At 37.2% G+C, this 23776-nt stretch overlaps 1 protein-coding gene and 1 pseudogene across 2 annotated transcripts in view; both read right to left on the bottom strand.

The window, feature by feature from the left end:
- The window catches only part of Pde8 (phosphodiesterase 8), a 464293-nt gene that overhangs the window by 180280 nt on the left and 260237 nt on the right, over nt 1–23776 (bottom strand). For both annotated transcript variants that reach the window (XM_090406572.1, XM_090406573.1), the window contains exons 8-9: nt 14043–14131; nt 8325–8395 (exon numbers count right to left, since the gene is read on the bottom strand). In XM_090406572.1, coding sequence (XP_090262698.1) covers nt 8325–8395; nt 14043–14131 — 160 coding nt within the window. The remainder of the gene's footprint in view (nt 1–8324; nt 8396–14042; nt 14132–23776) is intronic.
- Nucleotides 1234–4685, bottom strand: LOC150098200 (transcriptional regulator ZNF706 pseudogene; annotated as a pseudogene).

The following is a 23776-nucleotide window of genomic DNA, read 5'->3' as shown; positions in this document are numbered from 1 at the left end:
GTGTCTTTGATACTTCTGCATGTCTATTCATTTTCCAAGTCAAAAGCATATGGTCACTCTCTCCAACTGGTGGGAAAGATGTCATCTCAGTTATTATCAACTCTTCTGATGCTATAACCAAATCCAAAACTCTTGAACCTCTTGTTCCCTCTATTACATATTGCCTAAGACATTTGTCCCTCAAGAATTCTAGAAATTCCATTCCCTTATTGCTACATGCATCTTCCTCTCCCTAATTTACACTACTGTAGTTAAATTCTCCCATAACAATCATTCTTCTTGCACTTGCTAAACTCAACTGTCTAAACATCTCCTGGTCCCCACCCTCTGTGTTCCTGGGTCTGTAGCAACACCCCATTAAATATCCTATCTTGCCGACCTCTATCTCACACCATATGCTTTCAAAATCATTAGTGTCACTGCTTTCCAAAGCCTCCACTCTTAGAGGACATAGGTTGTCACTTATCATAAGCAGTACTCCACAACCACACTTTCCCTTCCTATCCTGCCGAAAAATGCTGTACCCAGCGCCTTCTATTCCTGTCATTATATCCTCTTCTGTCAACCACGTCTCAGTGATCCCAATAATTATTGGTCAGGCTGATGCTATCTGTGCTACCAATTCCTCTCCCTTATTCCGGATACTCCTGACATTATTATAAAGCATATAAATGTCGTTATTTCCATACCCGACATTATCCCCTCTAGGCTCCACTGGGCTCAGTGTTACCTGATGTCATCCCCCTTCTCCCAAGTAGCCATTCCCACAAGAGGCCACCCCTGCTACCATCCTCCCATGACACACTGACTCGTTCAGAACAACAATCTCTCCAGATGCCTACGTCCTTCCTCAATTAAATGTAAGCGGTCTCTTGCATACAATTCCTTTTATTGCAGTAACTGGCATATAGCGACTGAGTAGGATCATCAGCTGCAATAAAACATGTTCCTTTCTTAGGTCTTTAACCTAAGGGTTAAAGACCTAAGAAAGTAGAAGAGATGATAAATTTCACCTTTTCATCTGTTATCTTACAAATGTTGATGAAAAATATCCAAGATAAAAAAAAGATCTGGGCATTACAGGTGACATTAGATATCGTATAGAAATAATGATAAATGCATGAAAGACATTTTAAATCCCATATTGTACAAACAGCAATTGATCTACATTTTCTGTGGTAAGCCATGCACAGATTTTTGCATGCCAGCCACATTTTGCTTGCTGATAGGTTGTCAAACATCTTTAAGATCATCTGGAAGTGCTGTTTTTGGATGTTTATTTTCAAAGTGCTGTATGTAAGTCTTTGGATCTGGCATCTGGACCTTACAAACACTACAAGTATGAATCAGAGCCTTTTTTTGCTGCAGCCTTGTGGTTCGATTTCTTGTTGCTTTTTCAGCTTTCTTTGCTGGGACTGGATCTTTTGCTGACCTCTTGCAATTCTTCAAAACTTTTATCTAGTTCCTTAACAATATTCAACAAGAAATCAAAAATGATTTCTTGTTGAATATTGTTGAATATTATTATTGAATAATAATAATAATATGATTATTATTATTATTATACATAAGGAGCAGAGAGAGAGAGAGAGAGAGAGAGAGAGAGAGAGAACAAAAGACCATCACTGGAAGATGGGTAAAGGTGTGGTGAAGAAGGGAGAGAAGAATATATTTTTTTTAAATGGTGGGCAATCAAGGAACAGAGTGGTAAGAAGTGTGATGCATGGAGACTCGATGATCTCTGGTGTGCAAGATAGGATGTAAGAGGTGTGTTTGCCTGGAGGGACGATAGAAAATGTGGCAATTATGAGGGATGAAAGGATGGATGGATGATGATTGTGATGGTGGGCACGAATGACTTGAGAGACAATTTTAATCAGGCGGCAAGAGATCTGAGATTCTTACCATGCATCCAGGCCTCACACGATGAGTCCTCTGACTCCATGGAGGCCTGGATAATAATAATAATATGATTATTATTATACATAAGGAGCAGAGAGAGAGAGAGAGAGAGAACAAAAGATCATCACTGGAAGATGGGTAAAGGTGTGGTGAAGAAGGGAGAGAAGAATATTTTTTTTTATATGGAGAGCGGGATGCATTTCTGGAATATGTTGTGAATACCAAGAATGCGAATGAGGTTAAGGTTCAACGTAAGGTGTTGAATGGTGAATGCAAATTTCTGCCCTTGCTACAGTTGAATACGAATTTTCCATTGTTGGAAGCAGTGCAGCAAGTTATCGGGTGTTATCTGCTTCAGTAGTGCTGCCATTTTCTCCTTTACCTCATCCACTGACTGAAAATGGGTGCCCTTTAATCCAGATTTTAACTTTGGAAAAGGGTAAAAGTCGCATGAAGCTAAGTTTGGCAAGTAAGGTGGATGGTCCAACACTGGTATCGTCTTATCAGTCAGACACTGCTTTACAGATAGTGCACTGTGAGCTGGAGCGTTGTCCTGATGGAGAATCCAAGCGTTGTTCTTCCACAAATCGGGTCTCTTCTTCCTCACTCGTTTTCTCAGTTTGACCAGATCATCAAGGTAATAATGTTGGTTAACTGTCTGACCCTCTGGTACCCATTCAACCATTACCATGCCATTGATATAAAAAACTATCAGCATTGTCTTCGGTTTTGACTTGCTAAGAAGATCCCAGAGTTTGATAAGATTTTGACTTCAATAAGAAGATCCCAGTATTGGACCATCCACCTTACTCACCAGACTTAGCTCCATACGAGTTTTACTTTTTTCAAAGTTGAAATCTGGATTAAAGAACATCCATTTGCAGTCAGTGGATGAGGTAAAGGAGAAAATGGCAGCGCTACTGAAGCAGATAACACTTGATGACTTGCAGCACTGCTTCCAACAATGGAAAATTTGTATGCAAAGGTGTATAGATAGAGGAGGGGAGTAGGTTGAAGGGGATAACAATTATGTTGTACAATTGTAATAATAAACCACATTTTTGCAACCAATCTCGTTATTTAATAGTCACACCTTGTTAGCTAGAGAGAGGAAAAAGTGGCGAGTCCATGGATGTCCTCTATTTGTTTGTAGAATAAGGTCTACAGTGTCTGTCTTTAACTGGAACATTTGTGTCTCTTTTAATGTCTCCTCTCCATTCACAAATGCCTTTTTGACATTTATGTTTATATTACCATTCCATCTTATAAACCAGTTATCAGCAAACAGGTTTGCGAAACCTAACCTAAACACCAATAAAAAGCAAATATATAGGTTCTGTGCAGAGTCTGTGTCTTTTATTAGTGATCAGCTTCATGAAATCTGGCCTAATCTAAGCACCCTAATAAAAAGTGAATATAATGGCTCTGGGCAGAGTCCATGTCATATAAGCAGTGCAAACCAAGGCAACCGCAATGCTGAAGATTACATTTCCATAAACTCTCTGATAAATTTTAATACTTTAAGTTTCATTTATATTTGAGTATAATATATATATATATATATATATATATAATTATAATATTATCCATATAAATACTGTAAATAAGCCAAATTGAAACCTTTAAGGTTCTACTTTATTATAAGGGGTTTCAAAAAGTAAGGTGGCATTTTTTTTTCTCAGTGATGTTTAATAATAGCAAGTTTTTCAAGAAATTTCCAAGGCCAAGCATCATTGACTTCCGGAAATGTTAGTTGCTTATCTTAATCATCGTGTAGCAGCTGCTGTACAGAGCTGATCTTGTATGGATAAAATGTAATAATTTTGTCCATGTCTTTCCTTACCATGGAATAAGGCATATCGAATTGTCATGCTATCCATGGGTGTTGCTACTACTAGCAACATTTTTGTGTGATCTGTCAACAATGGTAGTAGTGGTTCTGTGTGGTTAGTGGATTAAATCGTGGAGCTAAATAGTTGTGGAGTAGCATATCCTCCCTCAGTGAGTCTTTGGATGTGTCTAATAATAACATGTTCCTTTTTCAAGATTGTAAATCTTGTTTGCCTTTTTAAATAAAAATCCAGATTTTCTGTTTATTCTTTAGAAAGCAGTTTTTTTGTTTTTTTTTTATGAGGTCATAATTGTTTGCAGTGGATGATTATTATATCAAAAGTATGGGAGACATTCTGTCACTTATAATAAGGGTCAGAAGGCTAAATAACCTAGGTGTGAAATTGATGAATGAAGAGATTCATCATGCAATACAGAAGAAAAAGGTATTATGAAGGCAGCATAAGAGGAGCGGTAACAATCAATTCCATGAGGACCACAAGGAACAGGCAAGGAGGGTGACTTGGTTAGTAAGGGTAGCAAAAGTGAAGTATGAGCAGCAGTTAGCTAATGAAGCTAAAAGGAAACCTAAGCAGTTCGTGTTAAATAACATAGGTGTATGAAATGGATGAATGAAGAGATTAAGCATGTGATATAGAAGAAAAAGGTATTATGAAGGCAGCATAAGAGGAGTGGTAATAATCAATGCCATGAGGATTACAAAGAACAGGCAAGGAAGGTGACTTGGTTAGTAAGGGTAGCAAAAGTGAAGTATGAACAGCAGTTAGCTAATGAAGCTAAAAAGAATCCTAAGGAGTTCTTTCAATATGTAGCCAGGAAAAAAAAAAAATGAATGATTACGAAAGGATGACAATGACTGAAGAAAATGATATAAGAACAACTGCTATAGAGGATATAGTTGAAATACTTAATGGTTCATAAAGATCTTTCATTTTTGTGAATGTGACATCATGGAAAGTATGAGAGCAGTTGATGATGAGGAGAAGAGACTGACTGCAAGTGAGCAAGAGGTATATGGAGAATTTAGGAAACTTGATGTTAATAAGGCTTGGCCTTGATAATATATCACTGCATATTTTGAATGAACATGCCAGGGAGCTGACAGCTGCCTCAACATATTTGTTTGATATGAGCCTTGCACTGTTTCAAAGTTTCAAAGGAGTGGAAGGAGGGCAAGATTGTGCTACTTCGTAAAGGAGGTGATAGAACTCAAGTATCAAATTATAGACCCATCTGTGTCAGATGTTGTGGTTAAAGTGTTGGAAAGGCTGGTCAGAACTGGGATCCAGAATTGGCTTGACAACAATGGTATTATCTTTGATGGACAGTACAGATTTGCTAAAGGGAGATCATGCTTTAGCAATCTATTTCTTATTACAATATGGTGATAGCTTTGTTGGACAGAGGAGAGCAATACAATAGTATATTTAGATTTTGCAAAAGCTTTTGATAGATTACCACATGATAAATTGATAGTCAAACTAGAGTGGATGGGGTTGGATATTAGATTAATGCATTAGATCGAAGATTGGCTATCTGATAGGTATCAGCAAGTTGTGTATGGGGGAGCAACATCCCAGAAGTCACTAGTGGTATACCTTAGGGGTCTGTTTTAGGGCCACTGCTGTTTAACCTGTATGTTAATGATATTGGCAAAGATTTGGATGAGGATATTCATGGGATGAACTGTGAAGAGTAGAGATGTTGTGGCCTTACAAGAAGACTTGAATAGATTGAGTGAATGGGCAGGGCAGCAGGAATACCAGTTCGATGTTGCAAAATATAAGGTTTTAAAATTTGGAAACAAAGATGGGATGTATAATTTACGTTTGGTGGGGATATATTGTTGGAGGTGGAGGAAATAAGAGATCTTGGGGTGATGGTAGAAAAGGATCTAAAATTTAGAGGACAGATTGCCAAAATTGTGAGGACAACACAACGAATTCTGGGAATGATGTGGAAGACACTGACTTGTAGAAGTAAGAAGATTCTTGTTCCATTGTATAAAGCCTTGATTAGGCCACATATGGACTACTGTGCACAGATCTGGTCACCTGAATTTCAAAAGGATAAGAGATGTTCGAAAGGGTCCATAGGCAACTGACTAAAGTTTCTGATATCTCTGGAATGTCAAATATGAGGAAAGGTTGAGAAGATGCAATCTACAGAGTCTAGTGGATAGGAGGAAGAAGGGTGATATTAGAGGACAGATATAAGAACAACTGCTATAGAGGATATAGTTGAAATACTTAATGGTTCATAAAGATCTTTCATTTTTGTGAATGTGACATCATGGAAAGTATGAGAGCAGTTGATGATGAGGAGAAGAGACTGACTGCAAGTGAGCAAGAGGTATATGGAGAATTTAGGAAACTTGATGTTAATAAGGCTTGGCCTTGATAATATATCACTGCATATTTTGAATGAACATGCCAGGGAGCTGACAGCTGCCTCAACATATTTGTTTGATATGAGCCTTGCACTGTTTCAAAGTTTCAAAGGAGTGGAAGGAGGGCAAGATTGTGCTACTTCGTAAAGGAGGTGATAGAACTCAAGTATCAAATTATAGACCCATCTGTGTCAGATGTTGTGGTTAAAGTGTTGGAAAGGCTGGTCAGAACTGGGATCCAGAATTGGCTTGACAACAATGGTATTATCTTTGATGGACAGTACAGATTTGCTAAAGGGAGATCATGCTTTAGCAATCTATTTCTTATTACAATATGGTGATAGCTTTGTTGGACAGAGGAGAGCAATACAATAGTATATTTAGATTTTGCAAAAGCTTTTGATAGATTACCACATGATAAATTGATAGTCAAACTAGAGTGGATGGGGTTGGATATTAGATTAATGCATTAGATCGAAGATTGGCTATCTGATAGGTATCAGCAAGTTGTGTATGGGGGAGCAACATCCCAGAAGTCACTAGTGGTATACCTTAGGGGTCTGTTTTAGGGCCACTGCTGTTTAACCTGTATGTTAATGATATTGGCAAAGATTTGGATGAGGATATTCATGGGATGAACTGTGAAGAGTAGAGATGTTGTGGCCTTACAAGAAGACTTGAATAGATTGAGTGAATGGGCAGGGCAGCAGGAATACCAGTTCGATGTTGCAAAATATAAGGTTTTAAAATTTGGAAACAAAGATGGGATGTATAATTTACGTTTGGTGGGGATATATTGTTGGAGGTGGAGGAAATAAGAGATCTTGGGGTGATGGTAGAAAAGGATCTAAAATTTAGAGGACAGATTGCCAAAATTGTGAGGACAACACAACGAATTCTGGGAATGATGTGGAAGACACTGACTTGTAGAAGTAAGAAGATTCTTGTTCCATTGTATAAAGCCTTGATTAGGCCACATATGGACTACTGTGCACAGATCTGGTCACCTGAATTTCAAAAGGATAAGAGATGTTCGAAAGGGTCCATAGGCAACTGACTAAAGTTTCTGATATCTCTGGAATGTCAAATATGAGGAAAGGTTGAGAAGATGCAATCTACAGAGTCTAGTGGATAGGAGGAAGAAGGGTGATATGATAGAGATCTACAAGTTAATAAGAGGTTGCTATAAGATCAATGTTGAAGAGATTTTACAGAAAACAGTGGGAGATCAGGGGAGAACCAGAGGTCATCTCTGGAAGCTGTATAAGCAGGGTGTGAGCAAGGGAGTGAGAAGCAGGTTTTTTGCATGCAGAGTTGTGAATGATTGGAATGCCTTGCCTGAGGATGTGGTGTCTGCAGAGAAACTGAGCGTGTTTAAGGTGTAGTATGATGAGCTGGGCATATGACAAAAGGACCTCCTAGATGAGTCTTTGACTCCATGGGATCTTGGGGTAGTGGTAATAATAATATCAGAATCCATAGTGCATGCAATGGTATCATAACTGGAAAACCCATATCATGGAATCAAATCAATCATCAGCATTTCTTAGATATCTGACATCATAGATTGCTACTGAGCTTTTAAACTACTTTTAAACTGCATGCTAATCTCTAATACTTGAAAATATAATGAATTTTGTAATATCAATTTTGCTAATTAGTAAATTATACTAATTACCATAAAATGAATAATTACTTTTTGGTACAGAATATGCCAAAAAAGTATATTAAGTAACATAAAGTTAATATGTTGTTACTCGATATCAAAAATATTTATATGTGGTAATATCTGGTTTAGTCTTGTCAGAAATAATTGTGCACTTTATCTTGATGAAGTTAAGTAAAAAGTGGGAAAAAATGTCAAATACAAATGGCTAATAAATACTAGTAATTTTGTGACAGAATACTAGAAATTTCATTCTCACTCATTACATCTTTAGTAATCCTAATAATTATAACAAAAAAAATGCCTTTTGAAGGAATGTATAATTAAGTATAAATTAATTTTAAATAAAGGATAGCTTCTCAGCATTAAACACTTTTATGAAAAAAAAGGTTCCTCTTGTTAATATTTAACAGAATATTAGGGAGAAAGAAAAAAAAAAGTCACAGCTCAACACCAATCCATGGATCAAAGAGGTTTGATTATATCACATATTTGAACATAAAACAAATTACTCACCAGAATCAGGATTAAAAGACTTTTCTAAGTAATATGGATATTCTTTTACATGGACCATATATTCTGCTATTCTAAAGAAAGTGAAATATTGTTATCAGTATTACTGTAAGCTTCTATGGAATTACAAATTCATCATGAAAAGTACTTATTCTTTACAGACTACAGTAGCTATCACACCCATTATGGTGTTTAATGGAATAAATACAGCACAAAGGCTGATTGATTGGTAGAGCCTCTGCTATTAATGGCTCACGCAAAAAAGTTAAGCAAGTCTGAGCATGGTTAGTAGTTGGAAGGGGATCAATGCTGTTGGTACACTCTCCCTCGATGAGTCTTTGGACTCCCTGGAGGTGTCACATAATAATAATAATAGTAACATATAAATAATTAAATAACATGCTTAATCACTCCTATATTTCATCTCAGCCAATGAGACATCATCAGGGGCCCATTCTCTGAGATAATGTCTCAGTGAATGGGCTGAAATATATGAGTGATTAAACATGTTAAATTATTTATGTGCTTTATTTATTCCATTAAATACCCCATAATGAGTTCAACCAGCACATAAATCTAAATAGTTGATGGCTATCACACCATGCTCTGAACACATTCAATGCTGGTATGCTCACCAACAACTGGGGCAAGGTATTCCACTCATTCACTACCTTCTGTGACAAACTTTCTAAGCAAAATGGATATTCTTGTAGTTGCAGTATATTCTGTAATTTTGGAGAGAAATACTGCAATTATTACAAAGATTTCTGTAGCCTTTCACAGAGTGAAAGTAGTTTGGAACACACACACATTTAAGGTAGTCATATGTAGTTGGGAACACATTCAGCATCAATGCACTCCACTGCTTATTCTCAATGAACGAAATCTACTTCTCACACTCTTATTCAAAATACCCAACTTCAGAGGTACCACTTGTTCTCTTAACATCTACAATCCTGTAATATTTCTTCTATATCTGTCTGGCAGGTTCCTCTCCCCAACTTATAAGTCTTAATCATATCACCTTTCTGTTTGTTATCCATCAAATGCTGCAAAGCATGTTCTCTCAATTTCTCTTCATGTCCTGCACTCTATAGTGCCAAGAAAGTCACTTTCTCTTAACATTTCCTTATTTAACTGATATGCACACAGTATTTCAGATGCAGTACAATCATCAATAACTTATACTAGCATTTCCCAACGTTTACATTACTGGTTATCCAGTGTTTTTTTTCTTTTTCTGTATAATTTTTTGCAGCCAATCACATGTGTATGCATGTAAATACATGCATACACATGTGATTAACTAAGGACGAACTACAATTTTACTTGTATATGAAAAAATGTTCATGATTACAGACAAATGTGGACATAAATTTATTGTCAGAGACTTTAAATTCATTGTAACATAATTTATTACTAATAAATTATGTTACACAAAAATGTGTTAAATTTTGTACCAATTAAATTGCAATAAGTTTTTGGCAAAGGTTGCAAATTTCCTAAGGATGTAGTTAAGGAATTAACGTACAGTGCTTACGTAAAAATATGCAGAGAGACATTTCAGTAAAGAATATGCCCACCCTAAACTGTAATGCACCTCTCACAACATCACACCATGCTAAGCACCAAGTAATTTGAGAGATCTTAAGGCAAACTGCCCACTCCTCCTTCAGAGAAAGGATAAGGCCTTGTTTGTTTTCTGTAAGGGAATTTCAGCTGCAGTGCATCTCCCTATTGCATCCTAAATGTGTTCTATGGAGTTGAGATCTAGGGAGCATGCTGGCCACTTGATTCGATTAATATCCATGGTCTCCAGAAATATCTACACTGCCTGTATACATTGTGGTGTGGCATTCATCCATAAAAATGAATTCTATATCTACAGCCTCACAGAACAAGCGACCATGACATTGAAGAACTTTGTTGCAATATGGATCACCAGTCATAGTCCCTTTTTCCAGCACCTGGAAAAAGGGACCATAGCTCGGTACATCTATTAAGCATAATGCCCGCCCATGCCTGCCAAGACCCCAACACTTCTGTATCTATCCCTCTCAAGAACATTCTTACAATAGTAAGCAGTACCACTTATGTCAGATCAAGTGCTGTCTAGAATCAGAGGAAAGACTAAAACAACTCAACTGTTAAGAGTACATTAGCCCATTGGCGTCTTGTCCAATTTTTATGGATACAACACCACTGAAAATATGCTCTGTTGATTTGCTTATACATTTCATGGTCACTATAATCACATGGCCACATTATCAGGTCTTTATGTCAACCAACTAAGTATTTCATTCTGTTCACCTCTATTTAAACCATACTGCTTCAAGGACCACTGCCACTATTCCCTCTTGCATGTGCATAACTCCTTTTCTATCATCAACAGCAACAGTGACCTTTTTTACCTTTCTATCTTCACACAAAAGTATTATATCCTTCTATCTGTATTCCTGTCAGGATGTTTTACTCATCCAACCATGTCTCACCTATTCTAACAAGTTTTTTGTGAACAAACTCAAAGAATATAACAATTTTGTTCCCTTTATTTCTGATACCTCTAGCATTTACACACACACACATATAACAGTTCAGTTCTGAATCTACAACAAGTTTTACTAATACTACTTATTAAATGTGGCTTGTATAGTAGCAAACAAAATAATCCAAACAATCCATATTTTTGCCAAGTTTTTGGTTTTGTTTTGAATTTTATTTCAGTTGACAATAATTCCGGTTTTGGTTTTAGTTCACTATTTTAGTAGGGTGCTACATGTTTTAACTGTCTCTATGATGTTTATTAATAGTGTTGTGCATTTTTAATAGTGTAAACAAGTTAGCATTCGTATTGTTTTATTCATTTTGTGTAGCTATAAAATGGATACATCTCCAAGAAAGCATTCAAAAATATCTATACTCTTTTTTAGTACACATCCATGACTCAAAGACAAATTGTCAATGAGTGTGGTGTTGGTTTGGGTATTGTTAATGTGATTTTAAAGAGGTTTAGAAACAGCTAACTTTTCACCTGACAGAAAAGGAAAATGTGTATGGAAAAAGGAAAACTACACTTACTCAAGATTATTTACTAGTTAGGAAAAGCAAAATGAATCCAAGATTGTCTGCTGTATCCTTAAATAGACTTGGTAGCTAGTGGGATTAATGTTTCTGACATGAAGATTGTCGAAAATTGTTGGAAGTAGGGAAAACTGCACAAAGTCGATGATGAAAGCTACAGAAAAAGAGGCTCCAGTGGGTAAAGGTGTACAATGGTTGGAGTGTTGATAAGTGGCAGAGGTTATATTCTCAGATGAGAACCATTTCTTTGTCCAAAGAGAGTAAGAACACTATGTTTGAAAATCAGTGGTCTGAAAATACTTCTCCTACCTACCTTCAACAAGCTCCTAAATACTTAGCTAAGATCCAGGATCTTGTGCTTGTTGATGGTATGATGAAAAGTAACCAATACCTGAAAATGTTGGAGAAAAGAGTGCTCCCCACCCCCATAGATCCAGAAAGACAAAAAACTTATCTTCCAACAGGATCTTGCTCCATACCACACTTCAAAAAAAGTGAAAGAGTTTCTCAAAAATAACAACATTCAATTACTCCAAGTCTCCTCACATTAACCCAATAGAAAATCATAGGCCATAGTGAAATAGAGACTTGGAAAATTAAATTGTGATACAAAGGATAACTTAATATGATCTATTAATAGTGTAAACAAGTGATCCTGTGTTCTACATTGGTAGAATCCATGCCTAAGCAAATTAATGAACTTATTAGGAACAGAGGGGCACATATAAATAATTAGGCAAAGTTGAAGTTTAATTTTGTACTTATTTTTTTAAAAATATGAGTGTTTGGATTACTTTATTCACTACTGGAACTTCTCTATGCAATTCCTGAGCCATTCCTCTCTCTCTTTCATTACCAATCCCGGCACTCTCTTCAAACCCAAATGTTCCCAATCTAGCCCAACTGTGTTATAATTACTATAGTTGAAATAAGAGGAGAGATCTGAAAAAAAAAAAAAAAAAAAACATATAGATAAAACAATGTATTCTTCACCTCATTAAAATAATGTCAGAATTTAACTATATAGCAATTATTTACTGCTATTGTGTAACCAAAAAATAAACAATATTCATATCAGTGAGATTTGCATGGGACTGTTTATTTCCATTTATTTCTCTCTTTTAAATGGGGTTCTAAAGGTGACATGCTAATTCGCAATGCAGCTCGCTATCACTACAGCAAACATCATCATAACAAACTCAGTCACTATAATAAAACTACTGAAAAGTCTCAATGACAGCTATAATAAGTTTCAATGAACACTTATTATATATGCATTAGAATACATATATAATACATAACTGCTAATGGTATTATGGCTTTCTGCATTGTTCATCTTTCTGTCACATAAGCATCTGCTTTTTTTTTTTTATTCAGATAAAGAATTTCTCTATAGCAAATTATACTTCAGATTCCTATGAGTTCTTTATAGTTAAAATCTATAGTAAACAATGAAGATAAACATCTGTCATCTTGTTTCTTGGTGTGAAATATATTATTAATCCATTGTTGTTATAGCCACAGGCTGAAAATGAGTTTATGAAGATCTGGCTATAACAATTAAATATAATATTAGTTATTGGGGATTAACACTATTGAGGTAGAAGATAATTTCCACCACTTGGTAAAGACTGCCACTGCTGGAGACCCAAACTAGTCTGAAAAAAAGATCACACTTGATATTTAAAGTAGTCTTTAATTATCTACCTATTTCTCACTCATTAAACATTTAGGTTTACACCCTTTAATGAGTGTGACTGTTATAATTTTTATATGACTCTCATCCATGAAAGGTTGTAAACTTATAATACATTAGCACTATTTTGATCAATTTTATATATTGTTTGTATATATATATATATATATATATATATATATAACCAAACATGGAACATGAAACTTTTTTTAAAGCCACTTCAAGGCTCCAGTAAGAGGACAGTGCTTACACCAAGCAGTGAAATTCATTTCCTACCAAAAGACAATCACAAACATCTGTGGCCACAGTAAAATCTGAACTTGCAGCCTGTTAATTGGACAGTAGATGTACTGACCACTCTTACCAACCAGGTTAGCAGTTAACTTGACATTTTATAAAATTTTAATGTGCTTTTATTATACTCAGATAAATTATTATTATTAAACAAGACCTCATGGAGTCAAAGACTCATCTGGGAGGTCCTTTATTAGTCAACATATTTTTGGATTCCATACTGAAAATACCATTAGGAAAAATTATAACAGAGGTGATGGTCAAGTGGTTAACATACCAACAGACTATCGTGTTTTGCATCCTACTATAGGTGTGGATGTTTGTGATTATCTTTAAGTGGGAGATGAACCTCCATCATCTGGTGCGAGATTTCTTCCAATTTATTGGAAGCCTGAAGTGGTTTGAAAAGTTCCACATTCACTGTCTAGAGCAGGGTTTATGGAATACACAAAAAATATCAACATAAAATATTTCAAAAATCCTTGGTTCACCCACAGTACTAATGTATTATAGAGTACTATAAGTTCATAACCTTTTGCAGGTGGGAGTGAAAAAAAAGTGTGAAAATATCTTTCTTCACTCTCTTAGGAGGCTCAATTAATATCTTTTAATTTCAAGATATGTTCTGCTTAAGAGTTTTAGTCACTTACCCATTGTGAAATTCAACTGGAAGAATTCTACTCCATAATGGTATACTTTCTCCTGATTTCCTCTTGTGAAAAAGTGTACCTTCCCATTCCTGGAAAATCAATGTACAACTGTTTTCTTAAGAGAATGAAAACCAATGACAATAACCAATGCAAGTCTGCTTTTTCAAACTGAAAATAATATATATTTCATGTATCAAAATAATAACATTAATTATAACAATAATAATCCGGTTCTGTGAAAAATTTGGAGCTGAAACCCATGAAGAAAATTTTGGATTTCGATACTGTAATTATTTTTAAAGTTGTACCCAACATACAGAAGAGCTGCTTCTACTCAGCCTGCAAAGACAACTTATTTCTATAATATGTAGATGTTTATCAGCCCAATATCCATGAATTCTATGACTTCAGAGAAAAAGTAATGAAATACGCTGACTACTATCATCATCATAAATACACCTCATGGAGTCAAAATACTCAATATAGGAAGTTCACTCCAAATGCAATAGTGTGTCCTATCAAACCTCAACTTTATTCATATCATGTTCAATGATTTGGAAAACATTTCGATCATCCACTTGCCAAGCAAAAACCTTATTCCTCACACTCTTACTTACCACAAATTTAGGTAGTTGACAGAGTAGGCCTCTCATTCTTGATATTTTTAGTCTTTGAAAAAATCTTCCAATATCTATCTAGTAAGTTTCTCTTAACTTATGCATTTTTCTTATATTTACCAGACCCTGGTAAATAGAAGAAAAGTCATGCTTTCTCCTCAAATCTATCCTCATGAATTCAGATTACAGATCTGAAGTGAACTTGTTACCACCACTGAACTCCAAAAAATTTCTATATCATTACAAAAAACAAGATACCAAAATCTGTACAGAATAGTACAAGATGTAGTCTGATCAAAGTCTTATACAGAAAATAACCATCTCTGTCTTTACCTGTATAGCAGCAATTCTCTAGAATGTCTGTATTGTTATTGCCATTGCAATGTGTTCTCAGAACATCGTTGCCTCATCTACAATCACTCCAAGGCATCTTCCACTTCCCTAAGTACAGTTCTGCATTTAGCAACTCTGTTCAAATGCTCTTCTGGGACACCACAATGAGTGATATCTTTATTATTAAACCTGCTCAACTTTATATTATCAAAAAATAACCAAATATTTGTCATCAGACTATTCATATAGATATAAGTGGACCAAGTAAACAAAGTCTTGCAGAACTCTCTTTGTTACCTTTCTACCTTCAAGCACTTTTCCTTCATACATGTTACTTCTCGATATGTCTTTTGTCAGTCGGTCTTCTATCTATTCCACTATCCACACCTATTTGTTCCAACTTAAATCTCATGTGCTGTAATCGGTCATGTCTTTACAAAATCCAAAAATACAACATTTGCATTCCCCTTTTCAACCTCTGCTGTTACCTCAGTTCATATAAAATATAACATAATAATAAAACAAGATCATATCTTAACAACCTGTTAATAATAACAGGTAAATCTATGGAAGGCTCATTCTAATAGAAAGATCCTATTTTTGAAAACTACTCTCTAAATACTGAATTCAAATTTTAAAAAAAATTAAAATTTTGGACGGTCCGTCATTGACTAAGAGAGAGAAACAGTAGTGAACGTGTGTGTATGAGGAAGGTCAAGAAATGGAAATGTGGGATGTAGTTAAGTTTGGTGACAAAGTGATAACAAGGTGTGTGTGTGTGTGTGTGTGTGTGTGTGTGTGTGTGTGTGTGTGTGTGTGTGTGTGTGTGTGTGTGTGTGTGTGTGTGTGTGTGTGTGTGTGTGTGTGTGTGTGTGAGAGTGTGTGTGTGTGTGTGAGAGTGTGTGTGTGTGTGTGAGAGTGTGTGTGTGTGTGTGTGAGAGAGAGAGACCACTACCACTACATGACCAGGACCACTACTCTCACTCCCCTAGACCATCACATACTGCTTCAAGTAATCATCTCTCAGAAGGTATATAAATTTCCTTTCCTTCCTGCCATGTGATCTTTCTTACTTCCAGTCTACACTGTATATCTCCATAGTGGAATTCCCCATAATAATCACTTGAAATGTACACATTGTACCAATTTACCGATGCATGTTTTCCAGATCATTTGTGGAACTCCGTCGACTATAGCAGGTGCGGTCAACTTCATTTTATACGAGGGCCAATATATGATGAGTGGTAGCGTCACGGGCTGCACACTTTTAGACAGAACTTAAATAAAAATAAACTCTGCATTTTTTCAAGGCAATAGTTATATGTATTGAATTATTATTATTATTATTATTATTATTATTATTGTTGTTCCGGGGAACTCCAAGGAGTCGACAGACTCATCGAGGGAGGCCCTAACATCATGTCTGGAACAACTATTCAACATTCACACAGTATCTATCATATCTTGCCTTGAACTCATTCATGGTCGGAGAACCCACAACAGACTCTGGAAGCTTATTCCACTCATTCACCACTCTCCAAGTAAAAAACCTAGCTCTAACACCCTTGTCAACCACGCTCTTGCCCAGCTTCCATGCATGGCCCCTAGTCCTCCCACCACCAGTCATATTTTCAAAAATATCTTCTGGATCAATCTTATAAAAACCCTTCAGTAATTTGAATGTCTCAATCATATCACCCCTCCTTCGCCTATTGTCCGATTTCTGCAACCCACAAATCCTCAAGCTATTCTCATAAGGTTCATTCCACAGACCTGCTATCATCTTGGTCACTCGTCTCTGGACCCTCTCCACTTCCTCCCCATCACGAAGAAACCCTGGTGCCCATAACTGGGCACAGAAGACCAGATGGGGTCTTATCAAGGCTCGATACAGAGGAACAACAACTTGTTTGTCTCTGCATGTTAAAGTATTTTTCATAAGCCAAGTGATTTGGTGAGCTGTTTTAGTCACTTTTGCAATGTGCCCCCTAAACTTCAACTCCCTATCCACCAGCACTCCCAAATCCCTGGCCTCATCAATCTCCTGGAGTACGGTTCCACCAATGCGATATACTGCTGCTATTCTTTTCACCCCAAAGTGCATAACCTTACACTTTGCCACATTAAAATGACATCCATTTTTCCTAGCCCAGTCCTCCAAACTATCCAAATCATCCTGTAAAATTTTGACATCCTGTGCACTCACAATTGCTCTACCCAACTTTGCATCATTAGCAAACAAGTGAACACTTCCTCTCAAATCCTTTCCAATATCATTGTTGAACAAATTGAAAAGCAGTGGTCCAAGAACAGAGCCCTGCGGCACTCTACTAGTCACAAGACGTCTTTTTGACTCCACTCCTGAATAAACCACTCTCTGGTATCTCTCCTTCAACCACCCTCCTATCCATCTTACCAACCCTATATCTATCCCCATCTGCTCCAGTTTACTGATTAGGGTTCCATGTGGTATCCTGTCAAAGGCCTTGGCAAGGTCCAGTAGTATCACTGTAAACCCATTACCCCTATCCAGTTCAGCCGTCACTGTGTTATTAAACGTGAGCAAGTTACTGAGGCATGATCTACCCTTCACAAAACCATGTTGTCCCCCATACAATATCTCATTTTCATCTATCCAATCCTGTATTCTTTTCTTGACTAATTTCTCTAAGACCTTGACAATGATTCCTGATATGCTAATCGGTCAGTAATTTACAACAGCAGTCTTGGAACCACCTTTATGCAATGGAACTATTTTCCCCTCCTTCCACCCGCTCGGGACTAACCCAGACCCGAGACTCAAATTAAACAAAATGGTCAAGGGTACTGACAATTCTTTAGCTGCATCTCGTACTACACGAGCTGGTATACCATCCAATCCCACAGATGTATTGACATTGAGGTTATGCAATAGACTACTCAACTCCACTTCATTCACCAAATTCCAGTATAATCTACTGGTTTGTTCATTTCTGCAATGTCACCACCTGGATGATATATTCTTGCAAAGTGCTCACTCAGTAACTCAGCTATCTCAACTGATTCAGTTACCTCCTTACCATCAGCATTCTTTAAAATCATTCTGCCATGTACATTTTTCCTTTTAGTTGCTATATATCTAAAAAACTGTTTAGGATTTTCTTTAGCCTGCATGGCCAATGTTCTTTCGTAATCCTTTTTTGCTTTTCTTACCACATTCGTCACCCTTCTGGCCTGTGCTTTATACCGTTCATGTGCCTGCCGGTCACCTTTCTCCTTAAATTCCCTCCATAGTTGTTTCTTTTTTTGCAGCTCAAGCTTAACGGTGTTATTCATCCATTTAACCCCTACTTGATTTATTATTCGGACTCTAGGTATACAGTCAGCCATTGCTTCATGCAAGCACTTCTTAACTACCTCCCATGCACTATCAACTTCTAGTCCTTGCAGTTGTACATGCCATGGCACTGAGCCAATCAAACTCCTAAGCTTGTCATACTTTCCAGCCCGATAATTCCACATGCACCCTGTCTTAATTGAAAATTCTACACCTTTAGCCACCTCCCAAGTCAAGACCCTATGATCACTCTCACCGATTGGTGGCAATGTAGTCACATTTGTTACAGCCAAATCCTCGGATGTAATTACTAGGTCAAGCACTCTCTGACCCCTAGTGTTTTCCATTACATGCTGTCGCAGATAGTTATCCCTTAATAACCGCATAAAATCCAATTCCTTCCTCCCGTGTGTCCTCTCCTCACTCCAATCAATGCGACCATAGTTGAAATCTCTCATAATAATCACCCTCCTTCTACTCATTTCTTCTATTTGCTTGTGCATACTGTCACCACCATCTTTTCCATCACCTGGTCTATAGCAGCAACCAATTGTATATTTAGTTTTGCAAGCCACCACAATCTCACACCAAATGGCCTCAAATGTGCTCTTTTCTCTATCTTGCAATTCAACTTCTATTCTCCTTGGCTGGAGCTCATCAGCTATCATCAACAATACTCCTCCCCCCATTTTATTCTCTCTGTCATTCCTGAACACACTATACCCATCACATTCAATCCCACTAGCTATATCATCTACAGTCAGCCATGTTTCACTAATACCAATAACCTGTGGTCTGGAAGTGCCAACCATGGCCAAAAACTCTTCCTTCTTGTTCCTAATACTCCTAGTATTAGTGTACATGAATTTAAGACCCCCATTAGCCCCCAACCCTACCTTGATGCCTTATATTAACTATCCCACTCTGGTTTGTTGTCCTTATTTGCTCTAGCATATTATATTCATTCTTACATTCAACTGCCTCCCTAAGGACTGTATATCTACCCCCCCCCTTAACAAATCTAGTTTCTCTGAATTTGCACATCCACTACGTTCAGCAACACTTTCTCAAGTCTTCTTACACCATAACCATTCAAATGCAAGCCATCCATCTTATATAGATCCTTTCGCCCATCAAACTCACTCCACACGTCCACAAATTCCACACCACTCGTCATACATAACCCACGCATAAAGTCATTCGCGATTATGGCCCTCCTTTTAAACATTTCACTGTCATACCGTGGCAAAAGACTAATCATTCTAACTCTCTCACTCTTTTCTTTTGGTACCTCAAACAATGCATTCAGGTCTTCTATCATTTCCATTTTATCTCCTTTCAAATCATTCGTACCTGCCACAACAATCATTTCTTTCACCCTTTCCTTTTGCTCTCTAATGGACTCAGTTACATCCTTCATGGTCGCACCAGGTTGGTACGATTTTGTCAAATCCTCTACTAACACACCTCGTACTAACGAGTCTCCATACAGCACTCTATCCTTCATTTTGTTCATGTTCACATTCATACGCCTATTTTTCCTGTCATACCTTTTATTATTGGTTGGTTCATTCAGTCGACTTTTGTTCATGCACTCTAGCTGCTGTTTTGCCCTTTCTATCGCACCATTTAACAACGCGATCTCACTCAATGCATCTATCTCATCTTTTTTATTCTCTGAGAAACCATTAATACTATCATTCACACTTTCTACATTCACACTCTCATAATTCTCATGTACTATATTTGTTAAATCATTTTACTACTGGGAGAACAATATAAAATACTTGATTGATTTAAATATAAGTTGTTAAATTATATTTAATTACATATTTCTGTTTTTTTTTTTTACATGTAACACAACTTAATGAGAACACTGTGGGCGTTCATGTGCAACAACAAGTTAATCAAAGTCAATTTTCAATGATGATCACGATATTCGTAACAAATCCTGAAGGTGGTCATCAGTCAGTCAGCTTCTTTGTGAAGATATAACCGCCCTCATGGTTGAGAAAGTGAATTCACATATATATGTGCTTCCAAACATAGATGCAATTCTCAAGCTGAATCACTCAATGCAGGATATTTTTCCCTTGGTACCAGTTTCCAAAAGTCAATGCCTATCTCCATTGACTGGAAAAAGGGGTCACTTTGAAGGTCACACAATTCCAATTGAATAGTGTCATGCTGCTTTGAAATGTCGCATTTCATTGGGTTGTTAAATAATGTCAGTTGTGGCCGCATGTCATTGAAGTCAGAAAGTCGCTTACTGAATTGCTCCAAAAGTTGTTCTAACATTGGCACAGAAAACTTGAAGTCAATGTCATGGCTCTCCCCCATCAACTCCCTGCAGAAAGGGAAATGTACCAAGTTTCCTCTGAATAGGGTGAATTTAAAAACCTTCAGTTGACTTATGAATCCATCTAGTTGTCCAACTAAATCTGAGATTGTTTGGTTACATCCCTGTAACTTCACATTGAGTTCATTCATGTGGTGTGTGATGTCTGTTAGAAAGACGAGTAAGCTGTTAAAATGAGGATCGCATAGTTTTGTGATTAGTTCTTTGTTTGTCTTCTCATGTGCCTCTAAAAACTGTTTTATATCCTTTCTCAAAACAAAAAACCGTTTCAAACAGTTCCCTCCGCTTAGGCAATGTTCGTCTGTGTACAACACTAAATCGTCATATTCTGCCTCCATTTCTAACAGAAATGGAGGCAGAATATGACACAGAGCCTCCTGATGTATAATTATTGCAGTGCAATACAGGGCAATTGATTCCAGCCTTCCTTAGTAAGCCAACTAAGCCTGTTTGAGTACCATGCATTGATTTGGTGCCATCTGTAGCTGTGAGATTGTTGATGTCACCAGTACCATTTACAACCTTCATAACTGCATCATAAATGTCTTGACCTTTGTCTGTGTTATGCAATGACTCTAATACTAGTAGCTCTTCATTAATAACAAAGTCTTTGGAAACAGTTCGAATGAAAATTAGAAGTTGAGCTGTATCTGTTATGCAGTTGATTCATCCAGAGCCAATGAGAAGTAAGCTGAATCTGTAATAACACTTTTTAATTTATTTAATATGTGCGAACCTATTTCCTCGACTCTTTTTGTTACAGTTTGTTTTGATAGCGGGACGCTTTCAAACTCATTGGCAATTTTATCTTCCCCAAATGCATGTGCCATTTTCACAGAACAGTGTTTTACAAATTCACCATCAGATAATGATTTTTTTGCTTTTACTATCTCTGAGCTTACAATAAACAATGCGAAGAGTGAACTTTTTTTTTTTTTGTATTGATGTGGGTTTAGTAAAAATAGATTTCTGAGCACCAACCTTTCTCTTCAAATTACGTACAATTTTAGTATGTACTTGTCCAATATATTCTTGGTATTTAGTGGCATGATGCTGTATGTAGTGGCTTTTGAAGTTATATTCCTTGTGCAAAGATAATACTTGCAAATACACAAGGCACTGTGGTTTGTTGTCGTTATTGTTTATAAACAGAAATTCATTTTCCCATTTCTCCTGAAATGACCCGTTTTCTTCACAGATCTTACGTTTCTTATTCATAGTACACAAAGGCTGAGGTAACTGACCAGGGGACACAAACTGAAACAATAACACTGTTAACTGTGAAACTGAATCTCTGAAACTGATCACTGTAACCAGAGCAGAACAAGTGACTTTCAATGATGTGTTACTCTGGAGCGCATGGAAATCTACCACTCCCACTACTACAACTCACACAGAGAAGCAGTAGATTTTATAGATTGAGTAATCTTTTTAAGGCAATTTTGATTCCGTGTTGAGAATATAAATTGTTTCCGTCATCAGAAATAATGAATATAACTAGCATATCAATCAGAAAATCTGCGGTCGAAACTAACAGCTAAATTGATAATACATATTCATTTTAAAAGAAAATATTCATCTAAAAGAAAGGATGATAATACATATAATTTAATATAGTTTTTATCCTGCTGCAGCTGCACAAAATCACGTTAGGGCCACAAGTGGACCGCAAGTTGTTGGTCACCTGTGGCCTATAACAACAACCAATTGTATATTTTGTCTTACTGGCGTTGATCTCCCACTATAGTGCTTCAAATGAAAAACCACCCTCCCTGCCTATCTCCTGTTCTTTATGGCTGCAATTCATCTGCTATCATCAGCAGTACCTGTCTTCTCTATCTTCCTTGAAAATACTAAACCCTTCACATTCTATCCCTGTAATTACATTATCTGCTGTTAGCCAAGTCTCACTAATGCCTATAACTTTTGGCAAGGTTGCACTAACTCCTCCCTCTTGTTCCCGATATTTTTGGCATTAGTATATAGAAAATGCAGAATTCCCTGTAGGCCCCCCTATGTGGGGCACCTGTTCATGGTGGAGGGGACCTCCCAGTGATGGTACTGGCCATTTTCATCCTTCCTCTTTTTCTTTGCTTTTCTTCCCATATTCTTTGCTCTACTTCTCCTGAGTCTTTTTTACTATCATTTTTCCAGACCACCATCACTGGAATCCAATGGCCTGCCACCGTGTTTGCCGTGCGGTGCGACCCGTGGACATCCAGAAAGGAGGATCCTGGTAGTCTTGCACTACTTTGGCCCCTGCTTCGGCAAGACGGGTGGTCCTGGATGGCCCAGCCAGGATCAATCGGCTAGTGGGCTTGCCTGCAAGGGTCAACGGTGTTGCAGTAAGTTTCTCACCCCATGGTCAAGGGTCAGGATCCTAGACCTGCTGCAGTGTCAGTATAGCGTCCAAGGTAGCCCTGGCGTTCCACTCCTGAGTGCAGTCTTTGCTTGCTGGGTGGTGGGTATCCATGTGTGGTTCCGTGGTGGGTGGGGGAGCTCTGGCGCCGAATTAAAAATTCTTTTGATATGAATTCTTCATCATCAAATGTTTCAGGGACCCTAACAAAGTCCAAACCAAGTATTGATAATATAGACACAGCATATGGAAACAGAAGTAAGAAACAAAAGATATCAGATACTAACATAAATGTACCAACCTTTTTAATTATTCATGCAACAGGTGAAAAACCAATTGGGAATATGTCACCCTTCTTTATCCAAAAAGGTTTAGAAGGAATGGCAGGACCTCCCAAAACTGGCAAGAAATTGCATTCTGGTGATAGCCTAGTGGAAACAATGGGCAAACAACTTTCCGAGAAACTACTGAGAGCAACGACGACAATGGGTGGAATACAAATTGCAGTAACACCTCACAGAACACTCAATTCCAGTAGAGGAGTGATATCAGAATGGGATCTCCTTGATGTTCCTGATGAGGAGATATGTTTAGAGCTTAAAGATCAAGGAGTGACAGGCCACCATCCCTGTGTATCAGGATGAGGCGCATCCTGATACACAGGGATGGTGGCCTGGTCTCAACCAAGAACATCAACCTTACTTTTGATACACCTAGGCCTCTGACATCTGTAAAAGCAGGGTATCTCAG

The sequence above is a fragment of the Typopeltis vanoorti genome, chromosome 16 (genome assembly GCF_054136105.1).
Source record: "Typopeltis vanoorti isolate ZY-2024b chromosome 16, IOZ_Tvanoo_1.0, whole genome shotgun sequence".
NCBI lineage: Eukaryota > Metazoa > Arthropoda > Arachnida > Uropygi > Thelyphonidae > Typopeltis > Typopeltis vanoorti.
This window is presented reverse-complemented; position numbering and strand designations above follow the sequence as displayed.